At 56.0% G+C, this 15803-nt stretch overlaps 1 protein-coding gene across 2 annotated transcripts in view; it reads right to left on the bottom strand.

Moving 5' to 3' along the window:
* The window catches only part of LRP1 (LDL receptor related protein 1), an 80902-nt gene that overhangs the window by 32016 nt on the left and 33083 nt on the right, over positions 1-15803 (bottom strand). For both annotated transcript variants that reach the window (XM_027542300.1, XM_027542301.1), the window contains exons 15-29: positions 15430-15555; positions 12758-12898; positions 12535-12660; positions 11994-12110; positions 11127-11207; positions 9358-9525; positions 5902-6084; positions 5314-5514; positions 4064-4309; positions 3696-3893; positions 1870-2074; positions 1537-1701; positions 822-1066; positions 530-661; positions 10-237 (exon numbers count right to left, since the gene is read on the bottom strand). In XM_027542300.1, the coding sequence (XP_027398101.1) occupies positions 10-237; positions 530-661; positions 822-1066; positions 1537-1701; positions 1870-2074; positions 3696-3893; positions 4064-4309; positions 5314-5514; positions 5902-6084; positions 9358-9525; positions 11127-11207; positions 11994-12110; positions 12535-12660; positions 12758-12898; positions 15430-15555 (2562 nt within the window). The remainder of the gene's footprint in view (positions 1-9; positions 238-529; positions 662-821; positions 1067-1536; positions 1702-1869; positions 2075-3695; positions 3894-4063; positions 4310-5313; positions 5515-5901; positions 6085-9357; positions 9526-11126; positions 11208-11993; positions 12111-12534; positions 12661-12757; positions 12899-15429; positions 15556-15803) is intronic.

The following is a 15803-nucleotide window of genomic DNA, read 5'->3' as shown; positions in this document are numbered from 1 at the left end:
CAGACAGACCTGCAGAGACCACTGTCTCCACGCCGGTGCCATTGATGAAGGCCCGCTTGATGGCCTGGGTCCGCACATCGGACCAGTAAACGCGCTGCTCGCGGGCATCGTAGTCCAGCACCGTGACGTTGTCGATGTCGGGCACCGTGAAGGAGATGATGTAGTTGTAGTAGGGGGCGTCCAGATCCACACCCCGGATCTCCATCTGACGTGCATACAGCAGGAACTTCTTAAACTCTGCGGGCACAGGGCAGGTCACTGAGGGCAGCCCCCTGCCTCCACGCCTTCCACCCACCCAGACTATCACGGTTCCTTCTATCTGCTGCTGGCCCTTGGCAATCAGGGAGACCCTGCTGGGCACAACCTTCCAGTCGGGGCGCCAGTCTTTTCTGACAGTGCTGTCTCCGGAGCCTCTCCCATCAGGCCCCTCCCAGCTGAGACCGCCTACCTTTGCTCAGAACCTGCAGATGGGATAGCCCGACCCTCCCCCGTCAGCCTCGGTGTCCCCCTGGCTCGGGGGGGGGCCTACCGTAGCAGGTGGTGTTGTCTTTGTGGAGCTTCATAAGGTGTGGGCAGGCACAAGAAACAGTCCGGTTGTAATCAATCAGACACAGGTGGGAGCAGGGGCCCCGGCCCCCGTTGGCCTCACAGGGGTTGGGAGCTGGCGGGGAGGGGAAATCAAGACCATCCAGTAACCCTACCGGCCCTGCTCCCCTGGCCCACACCCGCTTCCTGTCCCCGTGTCGCTGCCACCACCCCAGCACAGACCCCTCCGGTCTGCGAGGCTTCTGCGGAGGTTGCTGTCCTGTCCGGGCCCTTACCCATGGGCTGCCGGGAGGGGTGGTACACCTGCAGGTCAAAGGGCTGAGTGTTGGTCCTCTGGACCACGGTGACATTGTGGCCCGTCCACTTGTTGGCCTTGGCCAGTGTGTTTGTCCGCCAGTCCGTCCAGTACACCTCGCCTCCATACAGCGTCACTGCAAACGGGTGCGACAGGAACTCGTGTCCCCGAAGCACCTCCATGTGACCGGAGCCGTCGTAACGGGCAGAGTAAATGGCGTCTGACCTGAGAGCGTGGTTCAGGGCAGAGTGAGGAGCCAGTGGGAACCTGAGACCTCGGGGTACGTGGCCCGGGGTTCCCACCTTCTCAGCCCCGACCCCAGTTCCCCTGCCCCTTCACTCTCCCCAGCACACAGGGCTGGGGTGACGTTTAGAAAAAGATGCCCCCTTCAGGCACATCAACTAAAAAAAGTCCCGCCCCCTCAAGCAGAGCTTACAGATGTATGAGCAAGCATGGTGTTGTGCCCAGCCCTGTGTGTGGGACAGCCCTGCCTCTGCCCTCCTCCATCTGCGCCTCTTTCCCAGCCCAGCCTCTGCCCCTACTCAGTACTCTTCCTGGGCCCTTGTCTGGCTCCAGCTCCACTTCAGTCCTGGCCTTCTCACCATGCTCAAGGCTACTGGGTCCTGGGACCCTCGGCCCCGCCCTGTCCCCAGGGGGTGGGGAGGACAGGGCTCCAGGGAGGTGCAGGTGCTGACCTGGCGTCGATCCACAGGATGCGCTTCTCCAGGTAGTCCACGGTGAGCCCATTGGGCCAGCCCCCAGAGCCTGTCTCCCGGTGGATGGTGCGGCGCCCGGCCCCACTCATGGAGGCTGCCTCGATGCGGGGCAGGCTGGCATCCCAGTCCGTCCAAAACAAGATCCTAGGGGAGTGGGGAGGGGGTCAGGAGGGCCAAGGTAGAGGCCTGGGGGAGGGGTTGCGGGAGGATCCTTGGTGAAGGGCGGAGGAGGCAAGGAGCACTGGGAGATGGGTGTGTCTGGCCCCTTCAGGGGAGTCACGGGGCCAGAACAGGTCTGGGCAGGGCCCTCACCCATCCCGGGGATCCAGTGCAATCGCCCTGGGGTGCTCGATGTCACCAGCCAGCAGCGTGGTTCGTAGGGTCCCATCCAGCTTGGCCACCTCAATCTGGTCCAGGTTACTTTCCACCCAGTAGATATTGCCCGCAATCCAGTCTACAGCCAGGCCCTCGGGTGTGGCCAGGCCATACTGAATCACCACCTCGAAACTGGTCAGGGCTGAAGAAGAGAGGTCACAGGAGGTTAGACTCACCTGGGGTGGGGGGTGAGCTCATGATACATGCTAGGAATCCTGGATGGCCCACCCCAACCTTGACACCTCTGTGAACACCTCTGGTGTGCCCTGAGTTCAACAGAGCTTCCCAGAATCCCTACTCTCCTCACCCAGGCCCCCTGCCCCAGGAGGTCAAGCAGAAGCCTGGCTTCTAGAACCCTGGAGAAGGGGAAGTGGCGACTATCTTCTGCCTGTGACTCTCTGAAGGGCCAACTCCTGGGAGGAGGTCAGAGCAGAGGGTGGGGGCTTTAGGGAACAGACCTAGACTCAATATGAAGCAGAGAGAATTTTCTAGAACTCACTCCACAGATGGTCCTGGAGGTCTTTCTATGGTTTTATATATATATATATACACAGACACACACACATATACTGTGCTGAATGCTAACTCTTTTCGACCCTATGGACTGTAGCCCACCAGGCTCATCTGTCCATGGGATTCTCCAGGCAAGAATACTGGAGTGGGTTTCCATGCCCTCTTCCAGGGATCTTCCCAACCCAGGGATTGAACCTGGGTCTCCTGCACTGCAGCCAGAATCTTTACTGTCTGAGCCACCAGGGAAGCCCTATATACATATATAGTAATTTAGAAACTGTTACATAATGTGAACATTTTCACAGTCTACTTAACCATCTCCTAGTTGATGGACATTTGAGATGGTTCCAGGTTTTCTCTATGGACTTCTCTGGTGGCTCAGACAGTAAAGAACTTGCCTGCAATGCAAGAGATCTGGGTTCAGTCCCTAGGTTGGGAAGATCCCCCGGAGAAGGGCATGGAAACCCACTCCAGTATTCTTGCCTGGAGAATTCCATGGAGAGAGGAGCCTGGCAGGCTACAGTCTATAGGGTCACACAGAGTCGGACACAACTGAGCAACTAACACTTCACATTTTTCTCTATGACAATACCAACTCTTCTAGTAAAATGCACTTCTTTCAAGCCTCTGCTCAGATGTCAGCTTCTCAGGGGGCTTTCCATGACCATCCAGTTTAAATGCCACCCCCGTTCTCCCGCGCCACCCTGCCCCTTCTCCTTATCCACAGTACTACCCCCTCTGTCACAGTCTGTGCCGCACTCATTCCCTGTGTTTATCTCTGATGTTCCCACTGGTGTGTAGGCTCCATGAGGGCAGACATTCTGTCTTGTTTGGCTCCCTGCTGTTTCCCCTGGGCCTGGAGTGCGTGGCAGGGGCTCAGGAATGAGCGTTATTAAAGAAGCAAGTCTGTGATGGGTCAGGCCGCTTCGGGACAGAAGGCAGGGTTCAGGTACCCCACCCCTAAATGGCTTTTTTCTTGCAAGCCTGCAATTCTGGCCATTCCAAAGAAAGGCTGATCATTTTGTTAATTATCAGGCTGGCAGCTCTGCTGACGGTAATTACCGGGCGTCAGGCACTGAGACCCACAGCAAAATCTAACCCAATTAACAAGAGTGTGGGGGATAGGGGAACTCAGGGCCTCTGCTCCAGGCAGCCTGCATCTGGTCCCCTGGATGTGAGAGCCCAAGGGCCGGGTCTGGGGTGCACTGGGGCCCCACGTCGGTGTCGGTCTAGGGGCAGGCGGGGGTCACCTCCGTTGTCCAGCAGTTTCCCGCGGTAGATCTTGTCCTCCACCACGTCGGTCCAGTAGAGGGCGCTCTGGCTGAGGTGGAAGTCCAGGGCGATGGTGTTGCGCAGGCCGGGAACCAGCACGCTGTAGTCCCCTTTGTGGAGGTCAATGCGCCGGATCTCGTGGCGGTTGGAGAAGATGATGAACGGCTTGAAGGGGTCTACGGAGGGGTGTGATGGGGTCACTTCTTGCCTCCGAGCCACTCCGTGGGCCCTGGCACTGGGCCCAGATGGAAACCTCAGCCTCCTCCTGCAGTTCAGCTGCCGCACTCCCGCCCACCCCGCCACCCCCCGGCCCAGTTCCTCCGCCTCGGTCCCGACCGCCTCTCACCCAGGCTGCGGCAGCTCTCGCCGTCGGGCTCCAGCACCCAGCCCTCATAGCAGGAGCACTTCACGCTGAACTTGTTCTGGTCGCATTTCTGGCTGCACTTGAGATGCTTGGCGCAGTAGCTCTGGATCTGGCAGGTGTGGTTGTCAGGCCCCAGCTCCATGCCCAGAGGGCATGAGCACACGATGCCTTCACCAGGTGCCACGGAGCAGTTGTGGCTGCAGCCACCGTTGTTCAAAGAGCATTGGTCTGGGGTGGGGGGCGGGGAGCAGGGGACAGGATCAGGGTCAGGATCCAGAAGGAGGCAGGTCCTTTCCATTCCTCTGTCCCCTTGCTTCCCAGGCACCCTTGGGACCAGGGTTCGGATCCCTGCACCCACTGCGTGGGTGGTCATCTCCTCTCTCCAGGAGCACCCCTCTATCATGCTCTTGTCTTTCTGATATCTATTTCCCAGCCTCTTCTTGAGCCATGGTGGGGGCCCCAGCCTTTTGACTCTCTCTGGGGTGGGGGGTGTGGGGGGACTTTCCTCTCTCTCTTCTGATGTGGGTGTGATTTGGGGGTGGGGTGTGGTAGGGAATGTCCTGCTCCGGGTCCTCGGACACACCCCAGGACGTGTCTGCCCTGACTGATGACCCGTCAGTGGTTCTCAGGGCTGGTCCTTATCTCCCGCTTCTCTCCTCTGAGGAACCCGATGCTGGGCCAGCCGGGCTCAGAGGAGATAAGGGGCTCTGCTCCTCATCCTGGAGTCACACTAGGCGGCCCTCCCTGACCCTCGACAGCCTCCTCCCCCAACCTTCTCACTCACTCAGCAGGACGGGGTGCCTGCCCTTCTGACCACATCAAGCCTCAACCCTGGTGCCTTCATCCTGAAAGCTGGCTGAGGGAGGGGGGCTGGGCCTGCAGGGAGGGGCTGCACTGCACTGTCTCCACTGTACTTCATGGGCTGTGTGACTTTGGGCCAGCTCTTCAACCTCTCTGAGCCTCAGTTTTCTCATGGATAAGATGGGGGAATTGTATGTGTCTCACAGGGCTGCTTTATGGGTTAAATGCTGTAACAGTGGGAACACTGAGCACAGCCTCTTGGAAATGGGTTTCTTAGTAATGGCTCTGAGGACTGCTCACCCAGCAGCCAGATCTGCCCTTTCTAGCCTGAGACCCCCTCCCCACAGAGCTTGTCCTGTTGCACGGCCCCGGCCTGGCCCAGCCTCATCTAGCTTCCTTGCCCATTTGTCTTTCCTGGGCCCAGGACTCACCACAGAGCTCTCCCTCATCTGAGCCATCTCCACAGTCGTCGTTGCCATCACACAGCTTGTCGGGCGGCAGGCAGACCGAGGTGTTGTTGGCACAGGGGTGCGAGGGCGGCCTGCAGGCCAGGGACTCACAGTTCTCCTCGTCCGAGTTATCCTCACAGTCGCTATCGCCATCACACACCCATGCTTTGCTGATGCACCGAGCTGCGGAAGGGGTACAGCATCAGGGGCCAGGCCTGGCCAGTAGGGCTCTCTGAGCCCTCTTCCCCGACCCGGTGGGCTTCTCTAATCAGGCCATAACTATAATACTTTGGGGTCCACTAGGAACCTTGAGGCTTTTTCTGTCAAATTCACATGGACAACAAAGAAGGCAGGAATCTGCAGGAGGTGCTGACATTCAGGACTGGAGAGGGTTTTGGTTCCCAGGGCCCTAACTGCAGGCTCTGGCCCCTTCATACCGCCCCCATGCATCTGGCACAAGCTTTTTTCTGTACAGCCATTTGCCTCACGGTGTCCCCCTTGCCCTTGCCCTTGCCCTGCTCTCAGTATCGTCTCCTGTCTGTGCAGTTGCTCTTCAGTCCTTCTTTTTACCAGAGTCTTTGCAGCCAAACTTGACGTTGGGATCACAGACGTGGGTCACTCCCTCACAGCTCTTTTCGTCACTGGAGTCCATGCAGTCAGTGTCCCCGTCGCAGCGCCACCGCAGGGGGATGCACAGGCCATCCAGCCGGCACTGGAACTCATCATTGTGGCAGCCGCCAGGAGGCCTTGTGGCTGCAGGGGGACAGGTGGAGAGCTCCGGATCAGCCATCCCATCTCTACCTTTCCAAACCCCTCCTGCCATACCTGGCCCGGGGCTATGAGCTGAGGCCGGCTGGAGAGATCTCTGAGTCCCACTGACTCTCCCTGCAAGTGCTAACTCCGAGTCAGGGCCGTGACTCCTTCCAGGGCTTAGAAATCCTCTTGTTTCACCTCCTTATTTCACACATGTGAGCTCGGCTGGATAAGCAATTTGCTAGGTCAAAGCTCAAATGCCCCCCACCTTAGCCTAGCCTCTGCTGCACTCGTTCACTTCACAAACACTTACTGAGCACCTATTGTGTGCTAGCCACTGTCCCAGGAGCCAGCATGAATAAGACAGCGGCCTCACCCCCGTGGAGCTGAAGTTCTAGCAGGGAAGAGAAGCAGTGAAGACGCGACACAGAAATCCAGAATGGAACTACAGGTGGTGATCAAGGAAGGCTATGCAGACTAAGCCGGGTCAACGCTAGGGAGCATGGGATGCTACTTGAGATAAAGAGTCAGGAAGGGCCCCTATGCAGGAGATGTTTGAGCAGAGACCTGAATGACGGGAGCCGTGAGATTAACCGTGCATCCCAGGAAGGGGAACAGCTAGCACAAGCCTCTGAAACAGGACCACTCGGGGCGTACTCAGAAAATGCCCAGGGTGTATTTAAAGCCGCGCGGCTGGAGCAGGTGATGGAGGAGATGAGTGGCAGGAATGCAGGTCAGAGAGGTTGGGGGAACCCTGCCGGCCATGAAGCAGGGCTCAGCACAGATTCGAAGTGTGCAGGGGGCCAGGGCAGGCTTGAGGGCAGGGCTGGGGAGTGATCTGATGTGTAGGATGTGATCTGGCGGCTGTGCTGTGACTCAGGATGCCGGGGAAGGAGCGGAAGCAGTAATGGGAGGCACGAGTGACTGTGCACAGCCTCGCCTCGCACTCACGCTCCGCCATGTACACGGTCCACGTGCGCATCTCCTCCCTGGACTTCAGCACCAGCCTCCCAGCTCATCTTCCTCCCTCAGGGTCTCTCCCCCGGAGCCTCTTCCCAACCTAATGTCCTTCCAGGATTGTCCTCTGAAAGCATTTCCTACATCTCAACGCCTTCCAGCTCTGAGACCCTTCGCAGGTCACCAGTGCCTGACCTGCGGCTGTAATCTGCACCCTCCGGGTGCTGCCTCGTTGCCTGCTGTCCCCTCCAGTCTGAGGCCCCCGCCCCACAGCCCAATGACCCTGGAAGGAGTGCTCAGTTTCGCCTTCTAAGTTGTACTGCTGGCTTCTCCAGGCTGTTCCCACCACCCCCATCTGAAGACCCTCCCTCTTGTCCATAGCCTAAGCCCTCACTGGGGCCCAGTTCAAACCCCACCTCCTCTGAAACGGTCCTCGACCATTCCAGCTCACAGACAGTTAATAATTGTGACACGACACCCCTGCTCCCATGGGCCAGGCCCGCACGTATCTCCCCTCACTTCACAGAGGAGGACACAAAGGAAGACGCCAAGTCTCGGGGGAAGCAACCCATCCAAGTCTGCCCAGCTGGTGAGGGGCAAAGAGCTTCCCCATCTTGCCACACCTCGGGCCTCCAGGGGTTCTCAGAGTCCCAAGGCACTGTGACCTGTCCCACTCAGCGGCCCTTGTCAGACACCCCTTGAGACACAGTCACTGCTTCCCGGGCCTCGGGTGACCCTCCCCATCCTGCCTCTCAGTGCTGGACGCACAGTGCACACTCGGTGCTCAGTACTGTTCCCACTGTGTGCACCTTAACTCTACCAGGCAGAGGTTACAGGGTGCTAGCGAAGGGGCCAGATGAAGCCTGGAGAGAGACTTTGGTCTGCCATATTTTTAAAACTTTTCAAACAAATTGCCAGTTGTTACAGCTTGACTTGTGTTCCCTAAAAAGACGCTGAAATCTTAACTCATAGCACCTGTGAATAGGACCTTATTTGGAAATAGGTCTTTTTTTTTTTGCAGATGATCAACTTAAGATTAGGATGATCCACTGTGACTGCATACTTATATAAAGAGGAAATATGACATAGAGACCAACACGCACTCATTGGGTTTGCCATGTCAAGATGAAGGCAGAGACTGGGATGAAGCTTGTACGAGCCAAGGAACACCAAAGATTGCCAGCAAATACCAGAAGCTAGGAGAGAGGCCTGGAATAGATTCTCTCTCCTGACCCTAGGAAGGAACCAACTCTGTTGACATTTTGGTCTTGGACTTCCAGCCTCCAGGCTGTGAGACATTCGATTTCTGTTGTTTAAGTCACTTAGTTTGTGGTGCTTGGTTATAGCAGCCTTAGGAAACTAGCATACCAGTGTGTTAAAATGGATAATTTCAGGTTTCCCTGGTGGCACAGTGGATAAGAATCCGCCTGCCAATTCAGAGGACATGGGTTTGAACCCTGGTCTAGGAAGATCTCCCAGGCCGCGGAGCAACTAAACCTGTGTGCCACAATCACTGAGCCTGTGTTCCACAAGAGAAGCCACTGCAGTGAGAAGCCTGTGCACCACAGCTGGAGAGTAGCCCCTGCTCTCTGCAAAGAGACAAAGTCTGAGCACAGCAACGAAGACCCAGTGCAGCCATAAATATATATATATTTTTTAAATGGGTAGATTTCACGCAAAATCTGCCCTCCTGAAGCCAGGGCAATCTGGGGGCTGCATTATTCCATGGCAACAATGGGCCAGGGCTGAAAAACCAACATCCCTTGAGAAGGTCTGTGCCTTCCATTAACCCCAGTCCTTCAATTAACCCCATAGGTCCTGGAGGCCTGGGCACTGGGGACCCCACAGAGCCGACTCCTCTCTCCTTTGGTGCCCACTGTGCTCGTCCTCCCCAGCCCTGTGGGCATCCCTATCTCACGCTACCAGTGACTGAACACAGGCTGTGTGCTTTCCGTGCATGATTTCACGGAACCTCCACGTCAACACAATAATGCCCTGTGCTATTATTATCCCCACTTTGCAGATGAAACTCACAGGGGCCCACAGAGATTAAGTAACTTGCTCAAGGCCACCCAGATAGTAAGTTGCAGAGCTGGAGCTCAAACCCAAGGCCACCTGACTGCAAAGCTTGAGATCTTAACAGTGTGTGACATTGATTTGTCCACAGCTTTCCTCTCCCACACGACTGGAAACTCCTGAAGGATAAGAGCTGCTTCAGGGTTATCTCTGGTTCCCAGATGGCGGTGGCACGCGGTGGGAAGGATGGATGGAGGGTGGACGGTCTGGCCCCCACCCCGCTGGTCCCCAGGCGCCCACCCTGGTTGGTGCAGTTGGCATGTGTCTCGTCGCTGTAGTCCCCGCAGTCGTTGTCCCCGTCGCAGGTCCAGTGCTCAGGGATGCAGCGCCCGCTGTTGCACTTGAACTGGGTGCTAGAGCAGGAGTGGCTGCAGCCCGCCTCATCGCTGTTGTCCCCACAGTCATTGTCTGGGGAGGGGGGTGGCAAGAAGGGAAGAGGCGAGCAGAGGGTCAGCACGTGACTTTCTCTGTGACCCCAGCATGGGGTCCCCGCTCCCTCCTCCCCATTCCCAACCTCGACCCACCCCAACCTCCCCACCAAGAAAATAAAAAACAGAAAAGACACAGAAACTGCATAGACTGCAGCATGCACCATGGCCCACGTGGTGGGGGGCAGGGAGAGGTAGGGCGAGCTCCCGGAGGGCCCTTCCCTCAGTCTGCAAGACTGGGGGTGGGGACAGGATGCATTCCTTTCCCCTTTTGGCAGTGGGTGGGAACAGGGGTCTGCTTGCCTGGGGGAAAGGAAAGGGATTTCTCTGGTTAGGGAAGGACAGAGGTGGGCGGAGTATAGGTGAGGGCTCTGCTGGGGGGATAGGGTTAGCGAGGCCTGGCCCTGAGCCCCTGAGTGTGGGCATCACCGGGCGGAAGTGTGGGTGAGGGGCACTGCCTGCAGCTGGGAAGGCCCCTGAAGGCATGTGAGGGTGACTGAGCCAGTGTCCTGCAGTCTAGGCCTGGTGGGCAGGGCCACCAGACTTCTCTCCACATTTTCAGGATGCTGGAGAAGGTGGGTTTAGCTGTCCCCTTGGGCTGTGCTCCTGCCTCTTTCCCAGCTGCCTTTGCGTCTCGGACACTCTCCTCCTGCCACGTCTTGGTCTCCCTGTCCCCACCTCTCTGTCATCTCCTCTCCTGGGAGAGCTCCTTCTGCCCTCTCTGCTTTCCCCTCCACTGTTTCCTTTCTCCCTCTGTGGTCTCCTCTCTCACTTCTCTCTGCTTTTCCTCCACATCCTAGGAGCTCTGGGGAAGGGAGCTGCATGGGGGTCCTGGGAGGTGGCCCAAGGCCAGCTGGGGCTCTAGGGTGATGGTGCATGTGCTTCTATGCACTGACCGGCAGGCTCAGGACAGGTCTTTTCATCAGAGCCGTCCCCACAATCCTTCTCTGAAACACAGAAACCGCCAAGGCAACCATTGGCACACGAGACACGGCAAAGATGAGGGGCAACGTGGCGCTGACCCAGTACATCCTCACACACGTTAGCTAGGGCTCGAGCCCCTGCTGCGACACATCACGACAGCACACCAGACAGGACCAGATCCCGGAGACAGCACACACACAACAGTCCACCGGCCCCCGTGGCTGACGTCACCTGGTCCAGGGCTGACCGCCAGGTAGGCTCCCGAGTCTGGAGCCGGAGCCTGGAGGGGGCACCGAGGACCCCAGAAGATGGGGTTTGTAGGGAGAAGGGAGCTGGGCACGGGCCCTCCTTGCTCTGCCCCTCTGGCCATTCCTGCTCATCTCCTCCTGCCCCCTGAGCCTCTGCCAGGGGATGGGCAGCTCTACCCAGAGAGGAACAGCGCGGACAGGCAGTGGGCGGGGTCTCCCCTTGGTCATCTTGGCTCCCTTACAATGTTTCTAGCTCATCCTTATTTCTTCCAGACAACCCAGTGGGGCAAGAGTGACCTGGAGGGAGGCCCTGGCTTGATTCTAAAACCCCTCACCTCCCACCCAGGACCTGGCTACAGATTCTAGCTTTCCCAGGAATCAGGGAAGGTGAAGGGAGACAAGCTCTTACCATTGTCACATCTCCAGTTGATGTTGATGCATCTGCCATTGTTGCAGGTAAACTGAGTCAGGGGGAAGCAGGTGGGATAGGCTGTCAGAGAGAAAGACTAGCTGAGTAGGGTCCGTAAGATTATACAGCATCACAGCACAAGCAGGTGGGTGCAGGGTCCCCACCATAACCCACAGTCCCCTGCCCAGCTAGGTGGGGGAGGGAAGGCTAAGTAGAGGGGCCTCGGCCTGAAACTGCCCATTCACGCCTACCCCCACTAAGCATCCTTTTTTTCTTTTTTTAACTTTTTATTTTATATTGGAATATAGCCAATTAAAAATGTTGTGATAGTTTCAGGTGGACAGCAAAGGGATTCAGCCAGACATACACATGTATCCATTTCTAAGCATCCTTCCTTCAAGCAACTAGTTTCCAAACACAAGCCATGTGCTGAGTGCTTTCCATGCATGATCTCACTGATCCCCCACATCAATGCTGGGGTGCAGGTGCCGTCATTAGCCCCATTTTGCAGAGGCTTCCCTAGTAGCTCAGATGGTAAATAATCCACCTGCAATACAGGAGACCCGGGTTGGATCCCTGGGTCAGAAAGATCCCTTGGAGAAGGGAATGGCAACCCACTCCAGTATTCTTGCCTGGAAAATCCCATGGACAGAGGAGCCTGGTGGGCTACAGTCCATGTGGTCGCAAGAGTCAGACACGACTGAATGACTTTCACTTGCAGATGAAACTCACCGGGGTCTATGGAGATTAAGTGACAACGCTACCCAGGTACTAAGCTGCGGGATCTCTCCAGCACCCCTGCCCCAGGGCCCGTTCTGGTGGACCCTCCCTCCCTGTGCCAGCCCGGCTGTCCTCCGTCTCACTCACCACACGAGGCTGACTCATCGGAGCGGTCCCCGCAGTCATCGTCCAGGTCACATGTCCAGGAGATGGGGATGCAGCGGCCACTGGCACAGGAGAACTGGTTGGGTGGGCAGGTGCGAGCTGGGGACAGGCGAGGGTGTGAGTGCTCATAGGCCAGTCCTTGCTTTACATTTCATTTTCTTTTCTATTAGTCTCTGCCTCTCTGGAAGTCTTCCCAAGGATCTCAAAGCCATTTCTCTTAGAGACGTCATTCAAAATCACCCATGTGATCTCACAGTGGACACTTGATCCCATCACTTGAGGGGTCGCTGGTGTCCTCCAAGGAGAAGACCCACCCACCTTGCTTGTCATCACCCACCTGGAGCTGTGCTCTGCCTCCTTGCAAGTGGGGCCTCCTAGCCAACCCTGTCCTCCCTCCCCTCTGCCCCGGGTGCCCCCTGCTCCTTTCTCTTCCTGAGGCCCCTCTGTCTCCCCAAGCCTGGCTCCCACCTCTGCCCTGCCCTGGTGACAGAGGGGGGCCACTGTGGTCACCCCCCTCCCACACCTGAGCAAGTAGCATTGGACTCGTCTTCACTGTTCCCACAGTCGTTGTCCCCGTCACAGAGCCAGCGGTTGGGGATGCAACGGTTGTTCTCACACTTGAACCGGTCCGAGGGGCAGGTGTGCTGATCTGGGGAGGGATGGGTCAGGGGTCAGCCAGAGGGAGGTGACTCAGCTCTCCAGCTGCAGCCCGAGGGTCGCTGTCCCGCCACGCGGCAGGCACTCACGGCAGAGGGCGGGGGCCTCGTCGCTGTTGTCCAGGCAGTCATTGTCCCCGTCGCACTTCCAGCGCTCCTGGATGCAGCGGCTGTTGGAGCAGGCGAACTCGCCAGGCTGGCACTGGGGTGGGGGCACGTAGGATGGGTTCGCTGCGGGCACCACCGGACGTGAGGGGGAAAGTCAGACCCAGGTCACGGACAGGTGCTGAGCCCCTGTCCTCTGCTTGTTTCATGATTTTAAAATAATATACACAGTAATATTTCCCAGGGCATAGTTTTTCATGAACATATGATCTGGATGGAAGCTGCAACTCTTTGTCAAGCCACAAGGTGACGCCTGCTCAGCTGCTTCCAGCTCTGCAATGTGGTCGAAGAATAAGGCTGCTTCCAAGAGAATCTACAACTCCCCGGCCTTCTGATCCCAGCGAACAGACCACCTTTGCCCCTCCCTGCCATCTCCATGAACTTGGAAGTCATTTCAGGGACCCCCAGACCCTGACCTGGTCCCTGGACTTTTTCCCTCATAAACGTGTCAATTCTACAGGCAGGAGTGAAAACAGCCCTGCCAGCTCCTGTCCCCAACACTCATGCCGCCATCTGCCTTCAGCTGTCAGCAGTAAAGTCACTGTGTCCTCTGTCTGTGTTTTCACAGGGTGGGCTCTGGAAGCCCAGGAACGCCCATGTCAGTTCCTGGCTCTGGATCCCACAGCTCTGCTCACGCCTTTCTGACCCATCTCTTACCCTCTCTAATCCTGTGGGTTCCAGGGACCACTGGGTCTGGAGGCTGCATGTGTCCCCCTTGTTCCTCACCTCTGCTTCCAGACCATTCGCCTTCTCTCCTCTCTCAAAAATCAGTGTTGACTTTCATGTTATAAAACTATGTAAGCTCCTACCACCACGGGCCCCAGCATCCTTAGAGTCCTCAGCTCCTGCTTCGTAGTCACTTTCTCATAATCGCTCCCTTTAATTCTTGGTGATTTCAATGACCATGTGGATACTCTTTCACTGCAGTGGCCTCTCAGCTCTGAAGCTCCTTTCCACCAATGCTCTTGCCCTGAACCAGGCCTCAGTCACTCACTCTTAGCTGTACGCTATGGCCCACTGACCCATTTTCCTTTCTTAGGATTCTACCTAAGGAAACTGTCCTGAATCTGGGAAGACATGAAGGTATAAGAAATAGCAGAGCAGGTGATTAATAACCAGACTCTGGGCCAGACTTTCTGGGTTCAAACCCCTGCTCTCATTTTGGGCCTCAATTTCTTCATCTATAAATTGGGATAATAAAAATACCTTCCCGGGGCTTCCCTGGTTAAGAATCTGCCTTGCAACGCAGGGGATGCGGGTTCGATCCTTGGTCAGGGAATTAGGATTCCACGTGCCACGTGCCATTGAGTAACTAAGCCCGTGTGCCTTGAAGCCCATAGCCACAACTAGAGAAAGCCTGAATGCCACAACTACTGAAGCCCATGTGCTCTGGAGTCCACGCATCACCACTACTGAGCCTGCACTGCTAGAGTCTGCACTGCAACAAAAGATCTCGCAAGACGCAACTAAGATTCCACGTCCACAACTAAAACCCAACGCAGCCAAATAAAGAAACGTTAAAGAAAATCTTTACAAGAATATTTTAAGGAGTAAGTCAGTTACTGCATGGGGAGTGCTTAGAACCATGCCTAGTACATAGTTTGTGTTCAGTAAATGCTGGCAGTGATTATAACAAAAAACTGGAAGCAATATCCAACAGTAGAGAAATGGCTGAGTAAATTATGGGATGTTTACTGAATGAAACACACTTTGGCCATTAGAAAGTCTGCTGATGTACTCATGACACCCTGTCAAGTGACAAGCGCAGGAAACAGCAGGTGCAGCGCTGTTTAAGTAAAGCAAATGCAGAGAGATTCGGAGAGTGCTCCCCGAACGATAACAGCACAAACTATGGGTGGTGGAATTTGGGGTGATTTGTACTTCTCTGTATATTTCTATAGCGTTTGCTTGTTTTTACAATGAACATGACCCACTTTTATCTAAAAATGGGGCTATTTAAAACAATGCAATAATAACACAGAAAATTTGTGGCATATATGAGCCAAAAGGGGCAGAAAACATTTATATACACTACGATTTCCAGCCATGTAAAAACCCACCTAAGGGGAAAAGGATGATGTTCACTTACCACAATGCTAACAGCACAGTGGTGGTTTGCTGGAGAAACTGGGCTTTTTCCCCCCTCTCTAATTTCCAATATTTTGAACTATTGTATTACTTGAATAATAGAGAAATAAATGTAAAAGAAGTTAAGAATGTTTTTCCCTTTCCAGAGCTGTCCTGCTCGCCACTCAAGTTTCCCTTAATCTTCATGCCCTCCCAAAACCCCCAAACCCTGGTCACCGTAAAACCCTCTAGCACCCAGAGCCTTCACTCACTCCATCCTTCAACTTTTTTTTTTTTGGCTGCACCACGCAGCGTCTGGGCTCTTAGTTCCCCAACCAGGGATGGAACCCAGGCCCCCTGTATTGGAATCACAGTCTTAACCACTGGACCGCCAGCAAAGTCTATCCCTCAACTTCTATTGCGTCCCTCAGGGCCCTCTTTGCCTCCTTCATCTTCGATCCCCATCCAGACACTGTGGCCTTCTGCTGGAGTCTGCTCCCCCACCTCCCACCCCAGCTGGGACCTCGTACCCAAACAAGTGACACCGTCTGCGTCCAACACCTGGTCCTCAGCGCAGGCACACTGACGGCTCCCAGGGGTGGCCAGGCACAGGCTGCTGCAGCCGCCGTTGTTCACCCGGCATTTGTTGGTGCCCACTGTGAAGGAGGGGCCACGGGTGCAGGAGAGACGAACAGGACGACAGGAGATGGGTTGTGGCAGAGTCAGGAAAGGCCAGAGCAGGGAGACGAAAGGCCAAGGGAGGCGGTGCATTAAAAGGAGAAGACAGAAAGAGGGAATGTGGAGGGGTTGAAGATGAGGAGATGGAGGCATGGGACAGGAGGGGTGATGGGGAACATGGAAGGTCAAATTGGGGTGGGGGCCTCTCTTCTCAAGAGCCTCAAAA

This window comes from Bos indicus x Bos taurus, chromosome 5 (genome assembly GCF_003369695.1).
Source record: "Bos indicus x Bos taurus breed Angus x Brahman F1 hybrid chromosome 5, Bos_hybrid_MaternalHap_v2.0, whole genome shotgun sequence".
In the NCBI taxonomy this organism is placed as follows: Eukaryota; Metazoa; Chordata; class Mammalia; order Artiodactyla; family Bovidae; genus Bos; species Bos indicus x Bos taurus.
The sequence above is the reverse complement of the archived record's forward strand: the minus strand, read 5'-3'. Positions and strand labels throughout refer to the sequence as shown.